The sequence below is a fragment of the Zeus faber genome (assembly GCF_960531495.2).
Source record: "Zeus faber genome assembly, chromosome: 9".
NCBI classification, from domain to species: Eukaryota; Metazoa; Chordata; class Actinopteri; order Zeiformes; family Zeidae; genus Zeus; species Zeus faber.
The window spans coordinates 6,884,274-6,904,419 of record NC_137197.1 but is presented as its reverse complement, the minus strand read 5'-3'; the positions used below and the strand labels follow the sequence as shown (position 1 = coordinate 6,904,419).

The following is a 20,146-nucleotide window of genomic DNA, read 5'->3' as shown; positions in this document are numbered from 1 at the left end:
TAAATTCGCTGCGCGTCCGTCACTTCTCGTTTGAGGGAAACGCATGAGGCCATCCTCGCCAAGTTATATGGCCCATTCCGCGGCGGTTTTTGTGGTGCCTCCGCAAAAAATGAAACCCTGACATCCGCGTCAATCACTTCTATCAAGTAGAAACACGTCTGGGAAAATGTGTGGAACCGCTGTATTAGCGCCATCTCCTGTCACTACGGATACTCGGAACCCCTGCCCATTGACGAAAACTGCCGGAAAGAAGCGTCATCATCTCTTTCTGCGTCTATCCAGGTGTGGCATCTATACATTTTGCAAATCATTATGTCCAACGCATATATAATTTATATTTAAAAAAAAAAAAAAAAAAAAAGTCCAATCATAACTGATGTCGTAAAGTAATAAATTGTCGTTATATTATGGTCTTTCAGCAAATCAACATACACATACTATACAAAGTCGATCTCATATCTCAAATGGGATCCCACAGATGTGTTCCAAAAATCTAAATCACAACTTTACATCAAATTACAAACAAAATACCTTGACAACTGTGAAAAAGTCAAGCACAATGAGGGGGGAAAAAAATAAATCATAATAATAATTCTGAGTAAACAATCTCTCAGATAATATCGATGATTGCAACAGATTGATATGCTTCCACAGAAGCTGCATGAAAGACAGCAAAAATGACAACAATATTTTGAAATACCCAACCATTGTACAGTACATTTAATTAATACATTATCCCGTCCATCAAGTTTATCAAGCTGTATTTGGCAGCATTTGTTTTACAGTGATTTTAGTGCTTTAAATATTCAGTGATCCACATCCAGACAAAGGCATTTTCAATACTATAATCTATGAGGGCATTTCGTTCAATATTTCTTTCATTAAATATCACATTTTATATTAAAAAAATATTATACATCCATTACTATTTCTATTACACACTCACAAACATTCATGATCCACAACCCAAAGTGCATAAAAACAAATCCGATCTATTTGATTAATTACAATTATATACAATTTACCAGCAGCACATAACTTAAGTGTCATTACATAAATCAAACAAAAGAAAATAAGAATCCAATAAACCAGTAAGACAGAGAAATTAAAGACATTATTTTAAAAACAAAGTGGTTGTCCAACAAATCTTGGTCAATGGCACATTAATCCATAAACAGCAGACTGAACTGTTCCAATACTCAATGTCCAGGGGGGTATCAATACAAGTGCATCACCGCATTCAACTTCAACTTGTGGTAAACCTTTCTAAATGCTATCCAAGTGCTTGATACACAAAAAAATAAGGCCTTCACATCAACTTTTAAAATAAGAGTGATTCAACACAGATTCTAAATACAACAGTTAAACCTTTTTCTTGGCTGCAGATCTATCAATTATTGCTGCCCCTCTTGGTATTTTATTATTACATGTGGACATTGAGAGAGATCTTCCAATGAATAATATCGCTCTGCCAATTTGGGCCCCTTAATGTGCAGTACCGTGCTGCATCCATGTTATGCACGCAGCACGGTATCATCACCCCATAAACACCTCAGAGGGCACATTTTAATAAGCCACTAAGGACACAGGAACGACAACTGGAAAATAATAACAAAATACAAAAAAACAAAGTAGTAGTTCTTCACAGGTGATTCACGGGACTCAAAATGTCAAAATGTCTTGTTGGCACTGCAAAGAAGCGCTCTGTGTTTATGGTTTCCACGAGGATCTACCGCTGCAGAGTTTGGAGCTTGAGCAATTGCAAAAGTCTGAAAATACCCCTGCTGGAATGCCCGTGGTACAGTGAACACGTGGTGGTGCTTTGGCAGGTCAGTCAGATCGAAGGATAAGCAGAGAGGGAACGTTTGGCAGGTCACTGGGGCTTAGTAATGCCATTCTTATCTATGAAGTCTTTAAGCTTGGTGGGAAAATCTGTCATAACCCCCGTGGCTCCCAGATCAAATGCCCTCTGGAAGTCCTCCTCATCATTTAGCACCCAAACGTACACCTGGAAGCATATGCAGAGCAGACACGGTGAGCCCAAACATCTCCACACCAAATTATACACAGGGTCCTACACAACACGTTCTTTTTGCGGTAGAGTTGAGACGACTGTCACATAAGATAACAGTCATCTCAAAATGTGGGAAAACAAACTGCTCACCTGCTCGTGTCTTCTTGGGCCTACATTGTGTACAATGCTGGAATTTTCGGAATAATATTAGCTGCATGTTGAGCAAAAAGGCATTTAGGCCCTCTACTGACATACGTAAAGTGCAGTTTCAGTATCCAAACAGCACCAATAATCATGCAGGTCAATCTGCACCAATGTCATGTCCAAGTCTTAAAGGAATGCAAAGTAAAGTTTGTCATGGTGATTGATGGATGTTCAACTTGCTTATTGGTGAGAATTGTTATCAACATTTCAGATGAAATAATTAAAATCCAGACTTTGGCCTTGATTAACTTTGAAAAATTCCCACCCCAATAAACCATAAAATTTGGTTTTGACACGGGCTGAATACCCAACAATTATTATGTAATATTTATTAACAATTATTTTTCTTTATTTATTAATGGGTCAAAGTAGAAACAGTGTTTTTGCAAAGTTGTAGGTTTGAGCACAAATTCCAACCTCCTATCACTGTATACATTTTGTCTCACTCTAGTGTATGCTCACTCCAATTAAGCAGCAATGCCATCAGCATTTAAATTACCCTTTTAGACATTATTCAGCACTTTTTAGCTGTATGAAGACATCATTTTATTTTGTAGGTTTCAAGCAACCACAAACCATTCAAACACTCTTGATTCAACACTAGAATATTAATCTGTCTATTAATCAAAGAAACGTCTCATTACCAAAATGAAGAACACGCTGGCATCAAGTGTCTTCAAATATTATTGTTAGTTACACTAGTTATACTATACCATACTATGTGCCGTGAGCTGGCATAGAAAAAAATCATCTTGCCTGTATTCCCCTCGCAGTCAGGTGGTCAAACAGAGCTTTCCTCATCAGCAACCTGCGAAGCGGAACAAAACAACGCAAAATAAACAACCCAAAAGAAATAACCCCAGATTCAAATTCTGATACGCAAAAACCACAAACACACCTTTACATATGAAATGTTATTTCAAGGACCTTGTGCTGGAGTGAGTACGACTTGTTATGGCACGTTCAGTTCGACAGGTCCAGTACACAGAGTTTGAATTGCAGTTGTAGAATTTATACACACACACACACACATATACATATATATATATATGCACGCACCGCGTGCGCACACACACACACACACACACACACACACACACACACACACACACACACACACACACACACACACACACACACACACACACATATATGATATTCATGAATTTCCCCCCGTGGATTAATAAAGTGCGATACTATCTTACTTTATAAAGTCATCCGGTCGTCTATGTTCTATGCGATCCAAGCAGCTTATTGTAAGAGAATGTTGAGATGAAGAAGGAACTATCATGCTGTTATCTTGGACTGTTTGTGTACTTACCTATCTGCCAGCCAGGTGATGAGACGCTGGGATCTGCTTATCCTGCTAGGATCCCTCAGTCTATTAAAAAAATAAAAAAAAATAAAGAGAATTGTGTACTCGCTTGTTTGGAAATTGCACACTTGTTATTTGTGGAGAGATTACAAGGTCACGACAAATTACAAAGCATCATTTGTCAAAGCATCATTGGGTTTCCTTCATTGTAATGGATCCTGGTCAACATTGTACATGGGCTGTCCTGGCCAGTTCTACTTTTGCACTGCCAGGGTTAATTCTGGCATTACAACATGAAATTCAAGGACTTTTCTGAGGACTGTTTTTTTCAACTTCAAGGACGCAAAAACATAATCGTAGTGTCAGTGTATTAATTATATTAGTATATCAGTTATAGATTTTTCTATATATCTATTATTAATCCCATTGTCATCGACTATTCTAAGTCTCTATTTCCAACCATACTGGATTAAAAGTAAAATATGTAACTTTTCCGCATTCAAATGTCTAAAATTGACGAGACCTATGTTATATATTTGTTGAATTGTGTACTTACTTTATCGCAAATGTTTTCAACAATTTTCAAACCCAGAGAAATCTGTAATTTTATTATAGGCAACGGTCCGTTTGAGTAGGTCGCCTGTCAATGGCGTCATATCCCCTTTACCCTCCTCCACTTGGTACTGTATCAGTTATGGGGAAACACGGGGAACACCGGGTGATACCTCAGAAAGTGAGGAGGGGAATCGACCAAGTAGCTTACGTTATCTAGCCACTGTATTGTACTATTGTTTATATTGCTCTACTAACAATTGTTTGATGGAGCATGGTTATTTATTGCGGTTTGCTGTCTGCTGCCGAAGCTGTCTGCATAAAGCTCAAATGCACGGGTGAAGACAACAACTCCCATGATCCCATGCTACTACATGAAAGAAGAAACTACATATTGTACCTTACAATATGTAACCTATCACAGGTTTTCAATGATCACGCTTTTTTTTTTTTTACAAGGACTTTTTAAGCACTTCAGCACAAAAGGGGCAATACGCGCAGACGAAATACACGCATTTCAAGCATCTCAAGGACCTGGTAAGGATCGTGTACTATTGTTCTCTGGAAAGATAAGAACCAATGGACCTTTAATGACAGACTTTTCCCACTTGACTTTAAATATCAGCTCGGTTACCGTTACAATTTTCCCTCCGCTTGCCATTACGTTTCAAATAAAAATAAATGCTCCAGATCATACAACCAATAACGTCGAGCTTGAAAGCCACACAGAAGGCTACGTGCAATTTATTATAATTTATTATAATTTATATTTTATATTATTTTATTTGGAATTAATTGAGGTAGGTATTAGCTGGTAGATTATTGGTTCTGAGCAGCTATTTCCAACAACACAAACACTAAGAGAGCTGTAACAGAAGTGAATGGGTTAATCCTTAATGAACGTGTGTAACAAGCTTTGAGACCTTGATCTACCAGCTAAAAACTCTCCAGAGGACCTGCAAGCCTGTTTCCTTCAATGACTTAATGACACACTGGAAAAAAAAGGGAAGAAATTGTAGGTAGAAGCCAGGGTTGGGATGGATCTTTACATCCTAGAGAAACAATCGCAGCGAAGGATCTATTTTTGTTGAGGTCATTATTTTGTTTGCAATTCACTCTCTTTACACTGGTGGCACTAGAGAGCACAAAAAGGTTTACAGAGAGACAGGTGACGATCAGCTAGGAGGGAACACGGTTTTTACCAAAGCAGAACAGGACAAAACACAGAATAAAGACAAGCAGCTCCTCCAGTTCATAGTAAGCGGAAAGTAGTTTTGCATGTGGGCATAGTCTTTCTGGTATTAACATAGTGCAGTGATTCAACCGTCAAGCCCACCAGTGTGGATGCCCTGCGTAGGGACCGATACCAACAGGCGCAGCAGTGGCTGTTTGATTTATTCTAATCTGACCAACTTTTATCTTGACAAATAGCCACGACATGCAGTATTGGAAAGATTTCCGAGGCCAAAGGAGCACTAATCAGATAATTTAGTTTTGAGTGTGACTGGTCTTCGCAGAGTACTTGTAAGTCCCTGACCTTTGACCCACTGCTATCAAACGTTATTTACTCGTATCTTAATCTCCTGATTAGCTTGGGGGGAGTGTTGTTTTACCACTGTATCTCACGGCCATACTACGTCAGCTGTAGAGGGCTTGTATGTTTACTATGCTTGTTCCTACCTCACTTTAAAAAGCATTATGAAGGATGAACGCATACATTTAAATAATGAGTTTTGATTAATTCTAACAAATAAAGTGAGATTAAATAATGCTGTCCTTCAAAACATTTTGAGATCTTTGCCACGTTTAAGCACTCAATTTTCAGTCCAAAAATGGAAGAAATTGAGGGAGGAGGTAACATTTATATTGTTTTTTCTCCAAAGTCACAGCTGCCAGAAAAAAAACAACTTTGTGGATTAATAAATTATACATTAGTAGTTGATGTGTCACACAAAAGACGAGACAACTGACAACAGTTGTTTAGTTGTGTATAAATGTCCACATATGTGTCTGTGTTTGAGGATACCGTAGTTTTGTGTGTGTGCACGTGTTCCTACTTTGTGATAATGGACGGCATGGGGATCTCCAGAAACTGCTCCTTGAGGGGGATGAAGGGCAGGAGGCCAGTGTAGAAGAGACCCAACAGCTGCAAAACCCGAGGCAAGCTGAACAACACAGGGATGCGAGGGTTCTAACACACACACACACACACACACACACACACACACACACACACACACACACACACACACACACACACACACACACACACACACACACACACACACACACACACACACACACACACAATAAGGGTCTGCAGTCAGTTTCCTTTCCTTTTTTCCCCCCTCAATCAAAAAATAATGCCATGTTGATGACCCCTGTACCACATAAAAAAAATAGAATAAAATACTCCATTACCCCTTTTGATGTAAAAAGGCAAAACTCATAAAATCTCTCAGTTAATATTACCAAAATATGAATATTAACCTTGCAATAATTTACCTCTTTGTAGCACTTCTTGACAATCTGGTTGCTGGCGTTGCCCCACACAGTCAGATGCTCTCTGTTGTACTTGACGACCAGCTCAGAGACCTGGAAACATACACAATGTAGTCATCACGGCAGAAACGTCCGGAAAGCGGTAGAGACAGAGGACAGTGATACAACTGTCTCAAACAATAATATCTGCATTCTGCAATATCAACTTCATAATTTTTTTCAATGGGCTATTTCATAATTATTGTGGCAACAGGACTCTAAATCTAACGCATAGTAAGAAATAATAAATATGTCCTTGCTTTTGATAACTGTAATATGTACTGTAACTGTAACTGTAATAATGCTTTCCAAGTATAACCTGAATGAATGCTGATACTTTAATCATAGTAGAACATAATAAAAACGTTGCCTAGTCAGGACGCTGTGTTGGACCAAAGCAAGAAACCCTTAAATCAGCCTAATACCATCCCTACACCTTTCAAAAGTTATATTTTTACACAATTAAGTGAAAACAGCCAGAACAGAGAGGGAGAGGGAGTGTGGACAGAAAGGGGGAAAAAAAAAACAAAAAAAAAACACAGTACAAACAGAGTTAATAAACACGCACCTTCTTGATGAGTGTGTCGTTGTTAACCTTGATGTCGATATTGATGGGGGTGTTGGGGAAGGCCTCAAAGACATCCTTGAGAAGAGGGATATATTGATCCTCCCCCGCTTCACAAAAACACTCTGTACAAACAAGAGGAAGATAAGGACAAATGTATTACCGTCACACAGAATGTACAGGGGTTCTTTTTGGGTTTGGTCCCCTTAATAATAAAGCAAAATAATTACAGGCATATATGTTTTAAAAGTTATTTTTGTCACATAGTTTTCCTCATTCTGGAATATATGAATAATAATAACAACAACAACAACCTTTATTTATATAGAACCTATACAACATGCAACTCAAGGTGCTTTACAGTAAAACAAGGCCATCAAATAGCAACAATAAAAGCAAAGAACACAAGCAAAATGCATTTACAAAGTTGAATAATAAAATAATCAAAGCAATTAAATAAATTGCATAAAACGAAAAATAAATCATACAAGCAAGCAAAATGCATTTCATAAAGAAGGTAAATATTATACTCATCAATTTAGACCATGAGGCGAATATCTATCTGTTGGAAATAAGATCAGGACAGACACACTGCTCCTGAACCACGGTGGGTTCATTTCCAAGGATTTTACGACAGGGTGATTTTGGTTTTATTGCCTTGAATATAAAAAAATAAAATCAACTTCTTCCTCTTCACGAGGCAGTTGTCAGACATGTTTTAGTGCCGTGCTGCACTTTTTTACTGACAGCACTAAAAAGCTTGTTTATCAAGGAGATAACACTTGCACTACTCGCATGCCATGATCTCATTTGTGGTAATCCACTGTAACATTTGCGGATTTTGGTTCTAATTACGATTAATTTGTCATTTCTCACAACTCGAAAAAAAATGTGTCTTCTGCATTTCACCAATCCCACACAACCTCGGAGCAGTGGGCAGCCACAGTGCGGCGCCCAAGGAACAACTCCAGCTGTTTCAGCCAAATCCTTTAGAGCTGATCTCAGAGAACAGCCTTGGATGCCGAATTCTATAAGTTGATTTGACTACTATCACGCTAATCCCCATGTGCGCCTGCCAGCTGCCACCCATGATCCCTTGCTTCAGCTCCTAAATATCTAAACCTCTCCTCAACCTGAGAGGTTAACTCTATTAAATACACAATTCTCTCTGAATGCAGCACGGTGTCGTGTCTCACACGGTCACTGAACCTGCACATAACTGACCCGACTTGCACCTTCCCATTGATAGAGGCTTTGCAAATCATAGGTTACTCCAAGGAGAGACCTTATACGACTGGTCTCCATGCTCCACAAATCTCCCAAGCTAATCTTTCTGCTCACCACACTTTCCCAATTGATCCACTGACCTTGTTTCGCTGGTGAAACTGCCTTTGCACTCCTATCAGCGTACTCCTTTTTTATAGGCTTCCATCATGGCACAGGACGCTAAAGAAGACATTCCTGTCTACATTAGGAAGACAGATCAGTCTAAATTGTCTGATCCTGACTGCATCTTTCTGCTTTGGTATGAAAACTCTCCCGCTCTCCATCAAGCCCTTGGAAAAACTCAGATTTTCCATTCTACTGCCATTAAGGTCCATATATACTTCAGCACATCATGTAAACACTTGTAAAGTCGATACATCCCATGCATTGCGTGCCTTTCTCCACCTAAGCAGACTGACATCGACCTGACATTCTATTTCTCCAATGGGTGGGATATCTGCCGGCATTCAATTTACTTTGTTATGCATGTGTATAAACGATCGTTGGTTTGTATTGAAAACACAGAATGTATAATATGCTCACCCCTCTGGAACGTAACACCCAGCTTACAAAGGTAGGGGGGGAGCTCCTGCAGAGGGAACACAGCAAATAAGGCCTACAGGTTTATGAGATGAATTCTTTCAATTAGCTAAAACGTCTGCATTTGCGATTTAGTGCCCATAATATGAAGAGCAACTGGTTTCCAAGTGTGAAATTGAGAACATGTGAAACGTTAATTGTTTCATTGTCTCCTCATGTCAATCACTATTCAAATATTCTACTCATAACAGAGTATGAAAAAGGCCAAGATAAAATGTTTGGAGCTGTGTCTTTCCTATTTAAGACACAGCTATGATAAGGGGACAGTTGGGAGCAGGGACTCACAGCGTAGACCACGTCAGAGACGTAGGTGTTGATCCCAGTGGACCTCCGTAGGTGAGCATCATGTGACACCACCACTTGTTCATCTTTCGTCATGTGACAGTCCAACTCCAGCATGTCTGTGCCAAGATCCACAGCACTGTATGAACACACACACACACACACACACACACACACACACACACACACACACACACACACACACACACACACACACACACACACACACACTTTAATTGTCTAGTTCTAATATAAAAAAAAAAACAAAACCTACATTTTCTGTTCACCAAATTCCACATGGTAAATGTATTTAAAAGTGTAAAAGTTAGATACATTAAATTTGTTTTAAATTGAAGGTTGGATACACATACATTATTCCTAATTTATTACATTTATCAATTGTTCACCCCTGACTGAGAAAATGAAAATCCTCTGAGACACACACAGACGCAAAGTTTTCTCAATCCAAGACAACCTTCCTTGTCATTTTAAAACAAGAGTACAAATGTGATTGACTTACTGCTTGAACGCTGCCATGGTGTTTTCCAGATTTTCACCTGCCCCTGCAATAATAAGACTGTCAATATTTGATCTCAAATTGGAGTAAATAGCTATGAACTCATAAGCCATGGGGATAGGAGTAGAACAGCATGCACTTTCTTGTGCATTCCCGCCGGGAAACAATTAAGGAGATACAGTGAATGTTTCTTCTAGCCATCACATATTAATCCGTACCAGAATTATTGTCAATTTTATTTGTAAAGCTGAAGAGAATCACCTCCACGATGGGAAATGTGTCTGCTGCGGAACGTCTCCCGCTTCTTCCGATGCAGAAGCGATGGACACTTCATCAGTAGAGCAGAAGACAGCACATAGCCTGTCACCGTGGACAGGACATACACCGCAGCACACATCTCTTACTCCTTGGCGCACTGAAAAAAAAAAAAACAATCACACAGATAAATAAATGAATGAATGAATGAATGAATGAATGAATGAAGAGCAGATCCAAATAACTGTTTAACAGAATCCAGGATGGAAGGGAAACTTCTCACAGAACCAGGATCATTCCTCCAATATATTCCCATGAAGTGTAACAAACTCAGAAGTGATTATTTTAGGATTCTAACATGATAAACCAAGCCACTTATAATTTAAGTAGTATATGTTTTTGTGCAGGGCAGGGGTTCTGTAAGCATGAGGTACAACTGGGGGAGGGGTGGTTAGGGGAGGTTAGGAACTACAATGACCCTATGAACTGTGACTATAAAAGTTTCCTTTAGGTCAGATGGCAATGCCCGAATTTAAGACTTTTTAAAGGGCCTACAGTGCAGACACCCTGATAACACACAATTATCCAGTAACGGTAACAAGAATTATATTTAATGCTTGGGATTTTACGACAGTTTAAGATACTTTACGCGACACAATACGGAGAAGGCGAGATTAGATTTCTGTCCTGACTAGCGAGCTAACTATGGTAGTGAGTGAGGTTAGCTAAGCCGTTCGTACAAAGTGCAAATAACATACTATTAATCGTGGGATCATTTATATATATTTTTTTACCTAGTTTCAATGCAGAGGATGATCCATATATAGGTAAATTGTGACGGAGCTGAATGCGGCGCGACTCCCTGACAGGTCCGTGCTACGCTTGTACGCACAGCAGTTGGCGCGACACAAACTGGATTCTGCGCATGCGCCATGTTGGCTCGTGCTGCATTGCGTTAAACTAGTAAATCGGTATTTCCGAGTCGGTAGTTATTTTTGCGTATGCTACGAAACGTATGGTGACATAACATTCATATTGCAGAGTAGTAATTAAAAAGAGAACCTTTTTGACCCTTAATTGTGTGTGCGTGTGTGTGTGTGTGTGTGTGTGTTCCCCTTGTTTCTGGCCCCACAAGTCTGTTATCGAGCGATCTGCCCTGGACCTCCAATTTCCAAGTCGCAGGGACGATTTTTTCCGAGTCCTGACTTTATTGGAATGCATCATCGGTAACGTTGAAATCTACGGAACGCCATTGGAGTCTATATTAATTAAATGAATAAATATGTCGACGAAATAAATAAATGAGGCAATAGATATATAAATAAATGTAAATTATAAATATATAAATGAGTAAATATAGTTAAATACATCGTTTTTTACTAAAAACAAAATGACGTTTTTCAAAAGACAATTTTTATTAATTTCAGTACACTTTTATCTCATAATGGCAGTTTCATTGATGTCATGGCACTTTTATTTGCTAATGCCAAATTTCCAATCCTTAAAGGCAAATGAATGTGCGTGGTTATCTCAGATTCAGAGCCAGCGGCGCCGCAACGGTGGTAGTGCTACCTCCTCGGTTGGAGTCAGTAGGGAGTGAGCCTTACACCACGTCCGACAGCTGCTCCAGCACAGTGCAAGGTCCAGCCCAGCCCTGTGTGTTACGTCTTGCTGTTTGTGTGACAAATGGCTCCTGGTTGCTTACTTTTTTAACATAATGTCGACAGGCAAGGTCATTTCTTGTCCAAACAATACCGTATAGATTCAAGACTTCAAGATTCAAGATATGGGGGTGAAGGTGGAGCTAGGGGGTGATATGGGGGTGAAGGAGGAGCTAGCATGAACACTGCTGCCGTAGGCCAACATGACATAAGGCAAAAGTGTATCTCAGTTCAACTGATTATCCTCCACAAAAAAGAGACAGAATAGTAAAAAGGGTACGATTGAAACGCTCAATCAGCCCCTCTGACGGGGGTGGTAAGGGGATGTCTGAGATTTTTGAATAATGGAGTAGTCTCCATGATTCTTCAAACAGAGTTGACTCAAAGTTGTGGTCTTGGTCGGAGTGGATACTGCGTGGCGCCCCAAATCGACACACCCATTCCTCAGCCAGACCTTTTAGCAATAGCGTGTACTTCCTGAGTGGAAAAACCTTTAGCCTCCCCTTGCAACCGAAAATGGCCTCCAGTAGAAACACTTTGCAGTTGTTCTTGATCTTTAGGCATCATTGACTGAGGCAATACCACCTGTAGCTGAGATGCAGTGTAAGAATGGGCCGGAGGAATCCTCACTGGCCCTGCTCGCTGCACCTGAAGCTGATTCCAAACAGGGGCGTATTTCTACGGTCAGGATCTTCTGACATTAAACTATGATCAGGCCGGTTTTTACAGTCGATTATCTGCCGCAACTTATTGTTGGCCATCTGCTTGAGATAGCTCATCCATCTGCCCTTCTTCACTGGACACTTTACAAGGCAAAACCTCTTGTACTGCATACACCTTTGGGGATGTCCTGTCTGTCGTTCCTTGGGATGGATTCTAATCAGACATCCAATTTGATTCAAGATCAAGATCCAAGATTCAAGAGGTTATTTGTCACATACATATACATATGGTCATACATACAGGTATGTACAGTGAAATGTCATGACACCCGGTGATTACGCACAATAAGCTCCAGAAATACTAAAATGTGCGTAAATATACATTTAAATCCTCCGAAATGAACCTTAACTTAGCTTACCTCCAGTACTTAACTCACTACAGGGTGAAAGGTACTGGGTGCATTGCAAAGGCCAAAACTTGAGACATAGAACTCAAATAGTCCCTGACGTGTGGTAAAAGCAGTCTTATGGCGATCTCTCTCCACCTGCCAATAGCCACTGGCTAAATCAATAGTGGAAAACCAGCAAGCATGACTAAGGATATCCAGAGCATTGTCAATTCTAGGGAGGGGATATGCATCCTTTCTAGTGACCATATTGATTTCCTATAGTCGACACAGAACCGGAGCCCTTTTCTACAAGCACAATCGGAGCCGGCCACGAACTACAGGGAGGAAAAATTGTCCCACTGGCAAGTATTTCCTTTAAATGGTCCGTCACCTCTAGCTGTAGGTGAAGAAGGACCCTTCAGGGTGCATCTTAACTTGTTTAGCATTCGTTTAGCATTGTTTAGCATTGTGTCAATTTCACGTCTGGTCAAATGAATCCTGCCTCAGTCAGTCACGCCCTGACTAAACACAGCGATGTTCTTGTGCAGTCACTGTCCAACTGTTTTTATCTACTCTGGGATAAAGTCCTTCTCCTCCACTCCAAACTGTGTAAACTGTGTCAACGGTCTAAGACTGCAAGCTTTTTCCTTCTTCACTGTCCTCACATTACTCTGCCACCTCAGCCTCCACTTCAAAGCCAGTAAATAGTGTGCCTACTTTCATGCCACTCTTTAGTTTTAGACCATCATTAGTTATATTAATGACTCATGCGGCCAATATGCCCTGCTGAACTCTACAAACCACTCAAGCTACCAAAATGGCACAGTGTTTGGAGATAGCAGTAGAGGGTTCCAGCATCTCTTCTACATAATCACCCCACCTGTTCTGGACTTGACCCCAAATGATGGCCTCACGGCGTGGGGGCACCACCTCAAGCGCGAGGGAATGAAATTAGCTGCTGTAGCTCTGCCAACATAATCTACCAAGTCACATCCCCCCATAAATCTCACAGAAAGGCACAGTTGTTTAGCAATAACAGAGCGTGAGGCTCCGGGGTCTTCAAGTACATGACAGGTACATGACAGTCAAACCCACATACTTGTTAAGATAGCCAGAACCACCCTTTAAGCTGTCAGGGGCCACAGGGGATGAAGAAGCGTGGATGAGGATCTGGCCCTCTGTGCATGCCCCTCACGTCGTATCACACTTACACTTCCAGCATCCCCCACTTCTTTCAGCATCACGTATGCTGGAGGAAACATGGAGGAAGGCAGGCTTAACTTAGTGTATTATGGAGCTGACACTGTGGGTGTGGGCATAGCCGCAGATTTAAATGGGTTGGCTACCGCCTGTACGGTTGTTTGCAGAGATTTAACTTCCAGCAGGGTTAATGGCATCCACTAGTGTAGCACAGCGAAGGCTGACACACAAATACCCATTATCAACATTTACAATAGAATGGTCTTTAGCTCACAAATCTTGGGTATTAAGATCTGAGGGATGAGCTTTAGTGACTAGTCGTCGAAGTCTGATGCCAAATTCTCTGTCTCATTATGTGGTTTCAGAGGCGGAGCTTCCTATAGGCGACCGCCTAGGGCACCATCTCAAAGAGGGCGCCCAGAAAAGAAAAATCATCAGCGAGTGATCGTCACAGGCTGGATTCTAATCTGAGTCGCTGCAAGCGCTTTGGCTCTATGGCATGCACGCTTATTTGGTGGAGCCATCAGGATACTGTTGGTACCCCTCCGCCAATGGCGCACTGGCGATGGGGCACTCTCGCTCCGAGGATACCAACCCAGGCGCGATCGGCATGCCAGAAGAGTGTGTTTTTAGTTTAGATGTAGGATTTTTTTTTTTATCTTACTCTGTTTCCTTATGGAACGAAACAAGCAACAAGCCCCAAGCAAGCAACACATAATTAGCTTTAGTTGTTGCAGATAACCACTATATACCTCACAAGCTCGACCTGACAAGAGAAAGCCCATGAATTTTAAACTCAATGGTTCATCCCAATTATTAACATCAGCTGCCATTTCAAACTGTTCTGCCATATCTGACCATTCTTGTCCCATACCAGTAAAAGTTTCAGGCATAAAAATTGTTCCTGGAGTTATAGCCTGACCACAAGATGAGATGAAAATATTTGCCTGACTTGAACCTGCTTCTGCGGGTTGAGATGAATTATTTTCAGGCTCTGAGATTTTTCATGGATCCCAATGCTGCCACCAGTGTAATTAAAGCGGGTTTTATACTTATTTAGCAGGAAAGCATTGCTATTAGTGTCGGCCAGTGAATAAAGCCAAACCCAATGGTGTTGCTGGTGGTGACGGCTACTAGACTCTTCTTCAGTCCTGGCCCTGGCTTTCTACAGGAGGCAGCAGTAGCAGAACCCCCTAACACAGGATGAGTCCTCCTACCCTAACCCCTACTATGTCTGTCTTCATCGCACTCTTAAATAACTGCGAATGACACCCTCCCTCCCAAAAGAGTGTTGAGCCGCAACAGCAAGATGCTCCCCCCCAAATGCAGCGTCTGCCCAGTCTTTAGTCTGCTTCTCCCGTGCTCGCAATTAGTCACACATGTATTCATTTCAATCACTTAAGTCAACCGGTGAGTCCACGCTCATTACGTCACTGGTCAATGAGTCCCACAGCCCATTCACTTACAATATTACTGTTTTGTAATCAATGACTTTGAATTCAGCTTTTCGGTTTGCGTATGTTTTCCCCTTCCAATGAACACATAAATAACTAATTGAAGGTGATAATCCAGCAGATCAGAAGGTGAACACTTCTTTGCTTAATCGCTTCACAAATTTGACACAAACTTGGATTCAATATCGTCGATGGTGTGGTGTGCTTTCCTAAAGCGTCTTTATTACAAAGCTCACTTTAAAAAAAGTTGTAATTAAAAAAAAAAAAAAAGGACGTCCATATCACCTCCCGGGCTCCGTACATGTTTGGTTGCTTTTGGAAGAAAATAAAAGGGCGTGTGAGAAATCAGCTGTAGACACGCAGTTTGTGTGAGCCCCAGGTAAATGCGATAACAATGTCCACGTCAACGTCGCGCGAAGGGAGTCAAAGTTCACACTCCGTCGTAAAAGCTCAGATGTCACGCACGGCCTGAAAAGTAATGTTCGGCCCGCGTGTGCTGAACCTCGTTGCGAAGCTTTCAAATTGAACTTCTAACATTCAGAAAAAAAACGTCGATTGTGCCGATGCCTCAAGGTTTATCCCAGCTCCTGGAGGAGTGGGAAAGTGTGGAAGAAGAGTACCACCACCTCCAGGTAGGAATGGGGGTCATAGCTGACATTATCAGATTGCATTAATTATTATAGCATGCTTGCATGGCAATAGCTGTGTGTGACAGGTTTGTTTGTTTGTGTGCATGTCTGCGAGTGTGTGTGCCCATGCATTTGCGTGTGTATGTGTGTGTGTGTGAGAGGTGCTGCAGTAAAATATGAATTACTTTCCTTTCCTTACTATTGTCAGAATGCACACAAGGACTACCTGCTGAAACTGGATGAGATTTCCAAGATGCAGAAGAGTTGCTCTTCTTTGATTTCCAATCAGCGCCAAAGATTCAAGGAAATGTCACAATTGGCGAAGAGGTGTGTGTTTTTGAGTCCACACACCTTCCCATAGAGTGGAGACATATGCAGTACACATGTATACTGTATTTACCGGGGTGTTGTATCCAATACTGAAGTCTTATCTTATCTATACTTGTGTATCATCAAGCACACACACACACACACACACACACACACACACACACACACACACACACACACACACACACACACACACACACACACACACACACACACACACACACACACTAGAAATTGTATGAAAAGATTAATGAATAATTAACAACATTTGTATAAGCTGAGATTCAGTTAAATGAGATCACTTAACATTGTGTCGTCAATTAGATGCAGTAAAGGACCAACTGAGGAGGAAGAAGCCAAAACCATGGACTCAATAAAGGCAAAAATCAAGACAAGAGCAAATATGATCTTTGAAATGGAAGCTTTTCTTCCCAAGAGAAACGGGTGAAAATGTGAATGTATTCAAAAGGGGGACCATAAAGAGTTTTTGGACGTCATTCAGAAACAGTTCTCCCAGTGATGGTGACAGAGTTTCTTTTTAATCTCTCCACTGACAGGCTTTATCTAAATCTGGTGCTAGGAAACGTGAACGTGACTCTTCTCAGCAGACACGAAAAGTAAGCGCTGATACACAAAGATTTGCTCCCCATAATAGTGAAGTATATTCATCTGTCGACGTGGTTCACCACCCGTGTTGAACGTGGATTCATTTCTATTCAGATGACGGTGATTATTTCCTTTATAATTTTCGTTCCACGACGGTGATGTTTCCCAGAATGGCATCTACACTATCGGTTTACAAATAACCCTGAAACATAAAAACAAATTATTATTTGCTCAATCTGGGGCATTTCAAAGAGACAATGTGTTTCTTCGAGTGCTGTAGCTGTTTAATCTTTAAGTTGTTTTGTTTTTTTTCCTGGTCAGATTTGCCTACAAAGACGAATATGAAAAGTTCAAGCTGTGCCTCACAGTTATACTGCTCATCTTCTCCTTCATATGCTATTTCTTTACGAGCTACAGGTAGGCATGATATATGCAAAGTTTGACTTGTCAAAACGTAAGAAATTTTTAAAATTTTGGTCAACGGCAGTTTTTTAAGGAGACCCTGTTTTGCATATCTAAGTCACAAACTCTGTGTGTGTGTGTGTGTGTGTGTGTGTGTGTGTGTGTGTGTGTGTGTGTGTGTGTATCTGTGTGTGTGTGTCCAACGGTAGATTTGTTGATGCGATCCTCCATTTTCTATTGGTGTGGTACTATTGTACATTAACCATCAGGGAGAGCATCCTCATCAGCAACGGTTCCAGGTAAACCCCTATTCTCTCTTTGACTTCTTCTTCAATGAATTGATGACATCGGTTATGTTTCTTTGGATGATTGCGTCAAAGCGCCAGTGATCGCGTCTTTCCTGGAATTTCCTTAGATCCAGATAACAATTCATGGCCCTAATAATTGCCTCTAATCTTTTCTGCCCATGTTCATCCCTCTAACGCAGCGATCCTCAACCTGTTTTCATATCCACGACACTCAATTTGTTACGCAGTAGGCCAGAGACTTTGCTCTCTGGGATCCCAATCTGAGAGGATTTTTTAATTCTTAGATATGACCAAACTTCAATACCTGCCTACATCATAGATGGGGAGATAACTGTGACACTAGGATCAAAACAGTCATTATAAATGAAATAATGGTGAAATGTAACTGTTAATTGAAAACCACTGCTCTAATGCATGCGTATACTGATTTCAGAATCAAAGGTTGGTGGGTTTCCCATCACTATGTCTCAGCTTTTTTGTCTGGAGTAATGCTGACATGGTAAGACCATAAACAAGCATTATGGATTATGGAAAATAATTCCAAATTGTTCTTGAATCTCTGTTACAATGTATGGTGTTCTTTCTTTCTGTCGTTAAAAAGGCCAGACGGGAATTTGTACCAGATCTTCAGGAACCAGTTCCTTGCCTACTCTTTGTATCAAAGTAAGAAAGGCCAATGCAACGGCATCACACTCGTGGTTCAATTACTAAATTGCTAAGTCGCCGTTGTCACCTTGTGTGGTTGTCGAGTCCGCCTGCACTTGAAAGTCTTTCTGTGTATGTGCACGGACATAGGTTTTGTCCAGTGTCTGCAGTGCTACTATCAGAGTGGCTGTCTGTATAGGCTACGAGCCCTGGGAGAAAGACACAACATGGACCTGACTGTGGGTAAGACGGCTGACACCCTGGAAGCTCAGGGAACCCAGACAGATATAGTCAATAGAGAACAAGCCAATTCAACTGTTTGAAAAAATACATGTTCAGTCATGATGACATCATCTTTTATCTCACTATCTGGCCTCCTTTTTCCGAACAAAATGTGAATTTAGCATTCAATGCATCGGAACCCTGCTCTCAATACCCGTTGATATGAACCGCATTAGAAATATCTCTAAACGGGTCTCAGCGATAGCGATTCTCTCTCTGTGAGTTTCTCACAATAAAAGAGCATGTATTCAGAGCGTTTCAATCTTGTTTTAGAGGGATTTCAGTCCTGGATGTGGCGAGGGCTGACGTTTCTTTTGCCCTTCCTGTTTTTCGGTCATGTGAGTATTTTATTGGTGTTCCTCAGTTGCGCTTACTGTGATAAATCTTTTTCCTTTTTCTCATCTCTGACTAAAGAGTCATGCTGAATCATGACTGAGCTGAGCTGCATTTACTGCTTAGCTCCTTAAAAAAAAAAGCATAATCATTGTTTCTGACCAGAGGACATAGAATACCCTCTAAGCTTTTTTCCATTTACCGAAAGAAAAATGCAAATCCAAATGAAAGAAATGTTAGGCATGTTTACAATCCAATTTTGTTGTTGGATTGTGGTTTCAACAGCCGTTTGATCATCTCAACATTGTGAAATTGTCAACACTATTCATGCATCCTAAACGTCTTCTTGTGTGTGTGCCCCAGTTCTGGCAGCTCTTCAATAGTCTCTCTCTCTTCAGGATGGCTCAGCTCCCAGACTGTAAAGAGTGGCAGGTCAGTGTGACCAATTCTGCCTCTTGTGACTCCTGGGTTTCCCCATTCATTCAGCAGGAGTAAAAAAAAAAAGAAGAAATTCCAGCAACAAGCGTCAGCTCTTCTGGAGAATTTTTTGCTGTCTCCCGAAACCTGGAGATGATTTTCACATCATGCAACAGCCATCGTGAACAAGCCAAGTCATGGCCACGTCACGGATGACGATGAGAGATGATGGGAAATAATGCAATTTCATGTTTTCATCCATTTGTTCTAGGTCTTGGTGTGTGGGCTCTGCTTCCTTATTCTCTTCATGGGAAATTTCGTCACCACCATTGCAGTCGTGAGACAGAAGCTCAAGAGCAGGAATCAGGCCAAGCCCAAGCAGAGCTGATGCAGTGAAGACATTGCTAATAACAATGTCAATCTGCTCCAGAAGGCCAAAAATATATTGATCAAAAAGTATCTTTGCAAATGACAATAAAAGCATATGGCATCTCCAAACAGCAGAATCCGGATCCACTCTTTTAAACAGCCTGCCTGCTTTGCAAATATTGTTGCATAGCGATTATGGAAACCATTTTTCATGACAAAATACATACAAAGCATTATTTGCGGCATTTACAGTATTTGAACTGCATGTACCGTACAAACAAGAAAATGGGCAAAACTTTGAGACAGACATTGAGATGAGCGACACTGGAACCAGAGTAGAGTCACTTA

General features: G+C 40.9%; 2 protein-coding genes across 2 annotated transcripts; one reads left to right on the top strand and one right to left on the bottom strand.

Annotated features, from left to right (window-relative positions):
* Window positions 1–536: 536 nt before the first annotated feature.
* gdpd1 (glycerophosphodiester phosphodiesterase domain containing 1) lies at window positions 537–10,985 on the bottom strand. Its single transcript, XM_080006351.1, has 11 exons — window positions 10,906–10,985; window positions 10,118–10,271; window positions 9,860–9,902; window positions 9,343–9,478; window positions 9,001–9,046; window positions 7,195–7,316; window positions 6,591–6,680; window positions 6,143–6,276; window positions 3,540–3,599; window positions 2,975–3,026; window positions 537–2,008 (listed from the first exon to the last, which is right to left on the bottom strand). The coding sequence occupies exons 2-11, from the start codon at window positions 10,251–10,253 to the stop codon at window positions 1,874–1,876; spliced, it is 954 nt and encodes a 317-aa protein (XP_079862477.1). The 5' UTR covers window positions 10,254–10,271; window positions 10,906–10,985; the 3' UTR covers window positions 537–1,873.
* A 5,055-nt stretch (window positions 10,986–16,040) lies between these two features.
* On the top strand, window positions 16,041–19,817 carry LOC307235305 (transmembrane protein 120A-A-like; the record flags this gene model as incomplete). Its single annotated transcript, XM_080007340.1, has 12 exons — window positions 16,041–16,109; window positions 16,315–16,433; window positions 16,761–16,880; window positions 16,994–17,053; window positions 17,364–17,459; window positions 17,654–17,743; window positions 18,186–18,251; window positions 18,354–18,415; window positions 18,548–18,640; window positions 18,953–19,017; window positions 19,376–19,444; window positions 19,701–19,817. 12 exons carry the CDS (start codon window positions 16,041–16,043, stop codon window positions 19,815–19,817), a joined length of 1,026 nt encoding a protein of 341 aa, XP_079863466.1.
* Between the last annotated feature and the right edge of the window lie 329 nt (window positions 19,818–20,146).

Coding starts and splice junctions, on each gene's coding strand:
- gdpd1 (XM_080006351.1), bottom strand. CDS start 10,253: ATGTGTGCTGCGGTGTATGTCCTGTCCACGGTGACAGGCTATGTGCTG. Junction 9,047..9,342: donor TCTCTGACGTGGTCTACGCT/GTGAGTCCCTGC, acceptor TTCCCTCTGCAG/GAGCTCCCCCCCTACCTTTG. Junction 6,277..6,590: donor TCAAGAAGTGCTACAAAGAG/GTAAATTATTGC, acceptor TGTGTGTGTTAG/AACCCTCGCATCCCTGTGTT.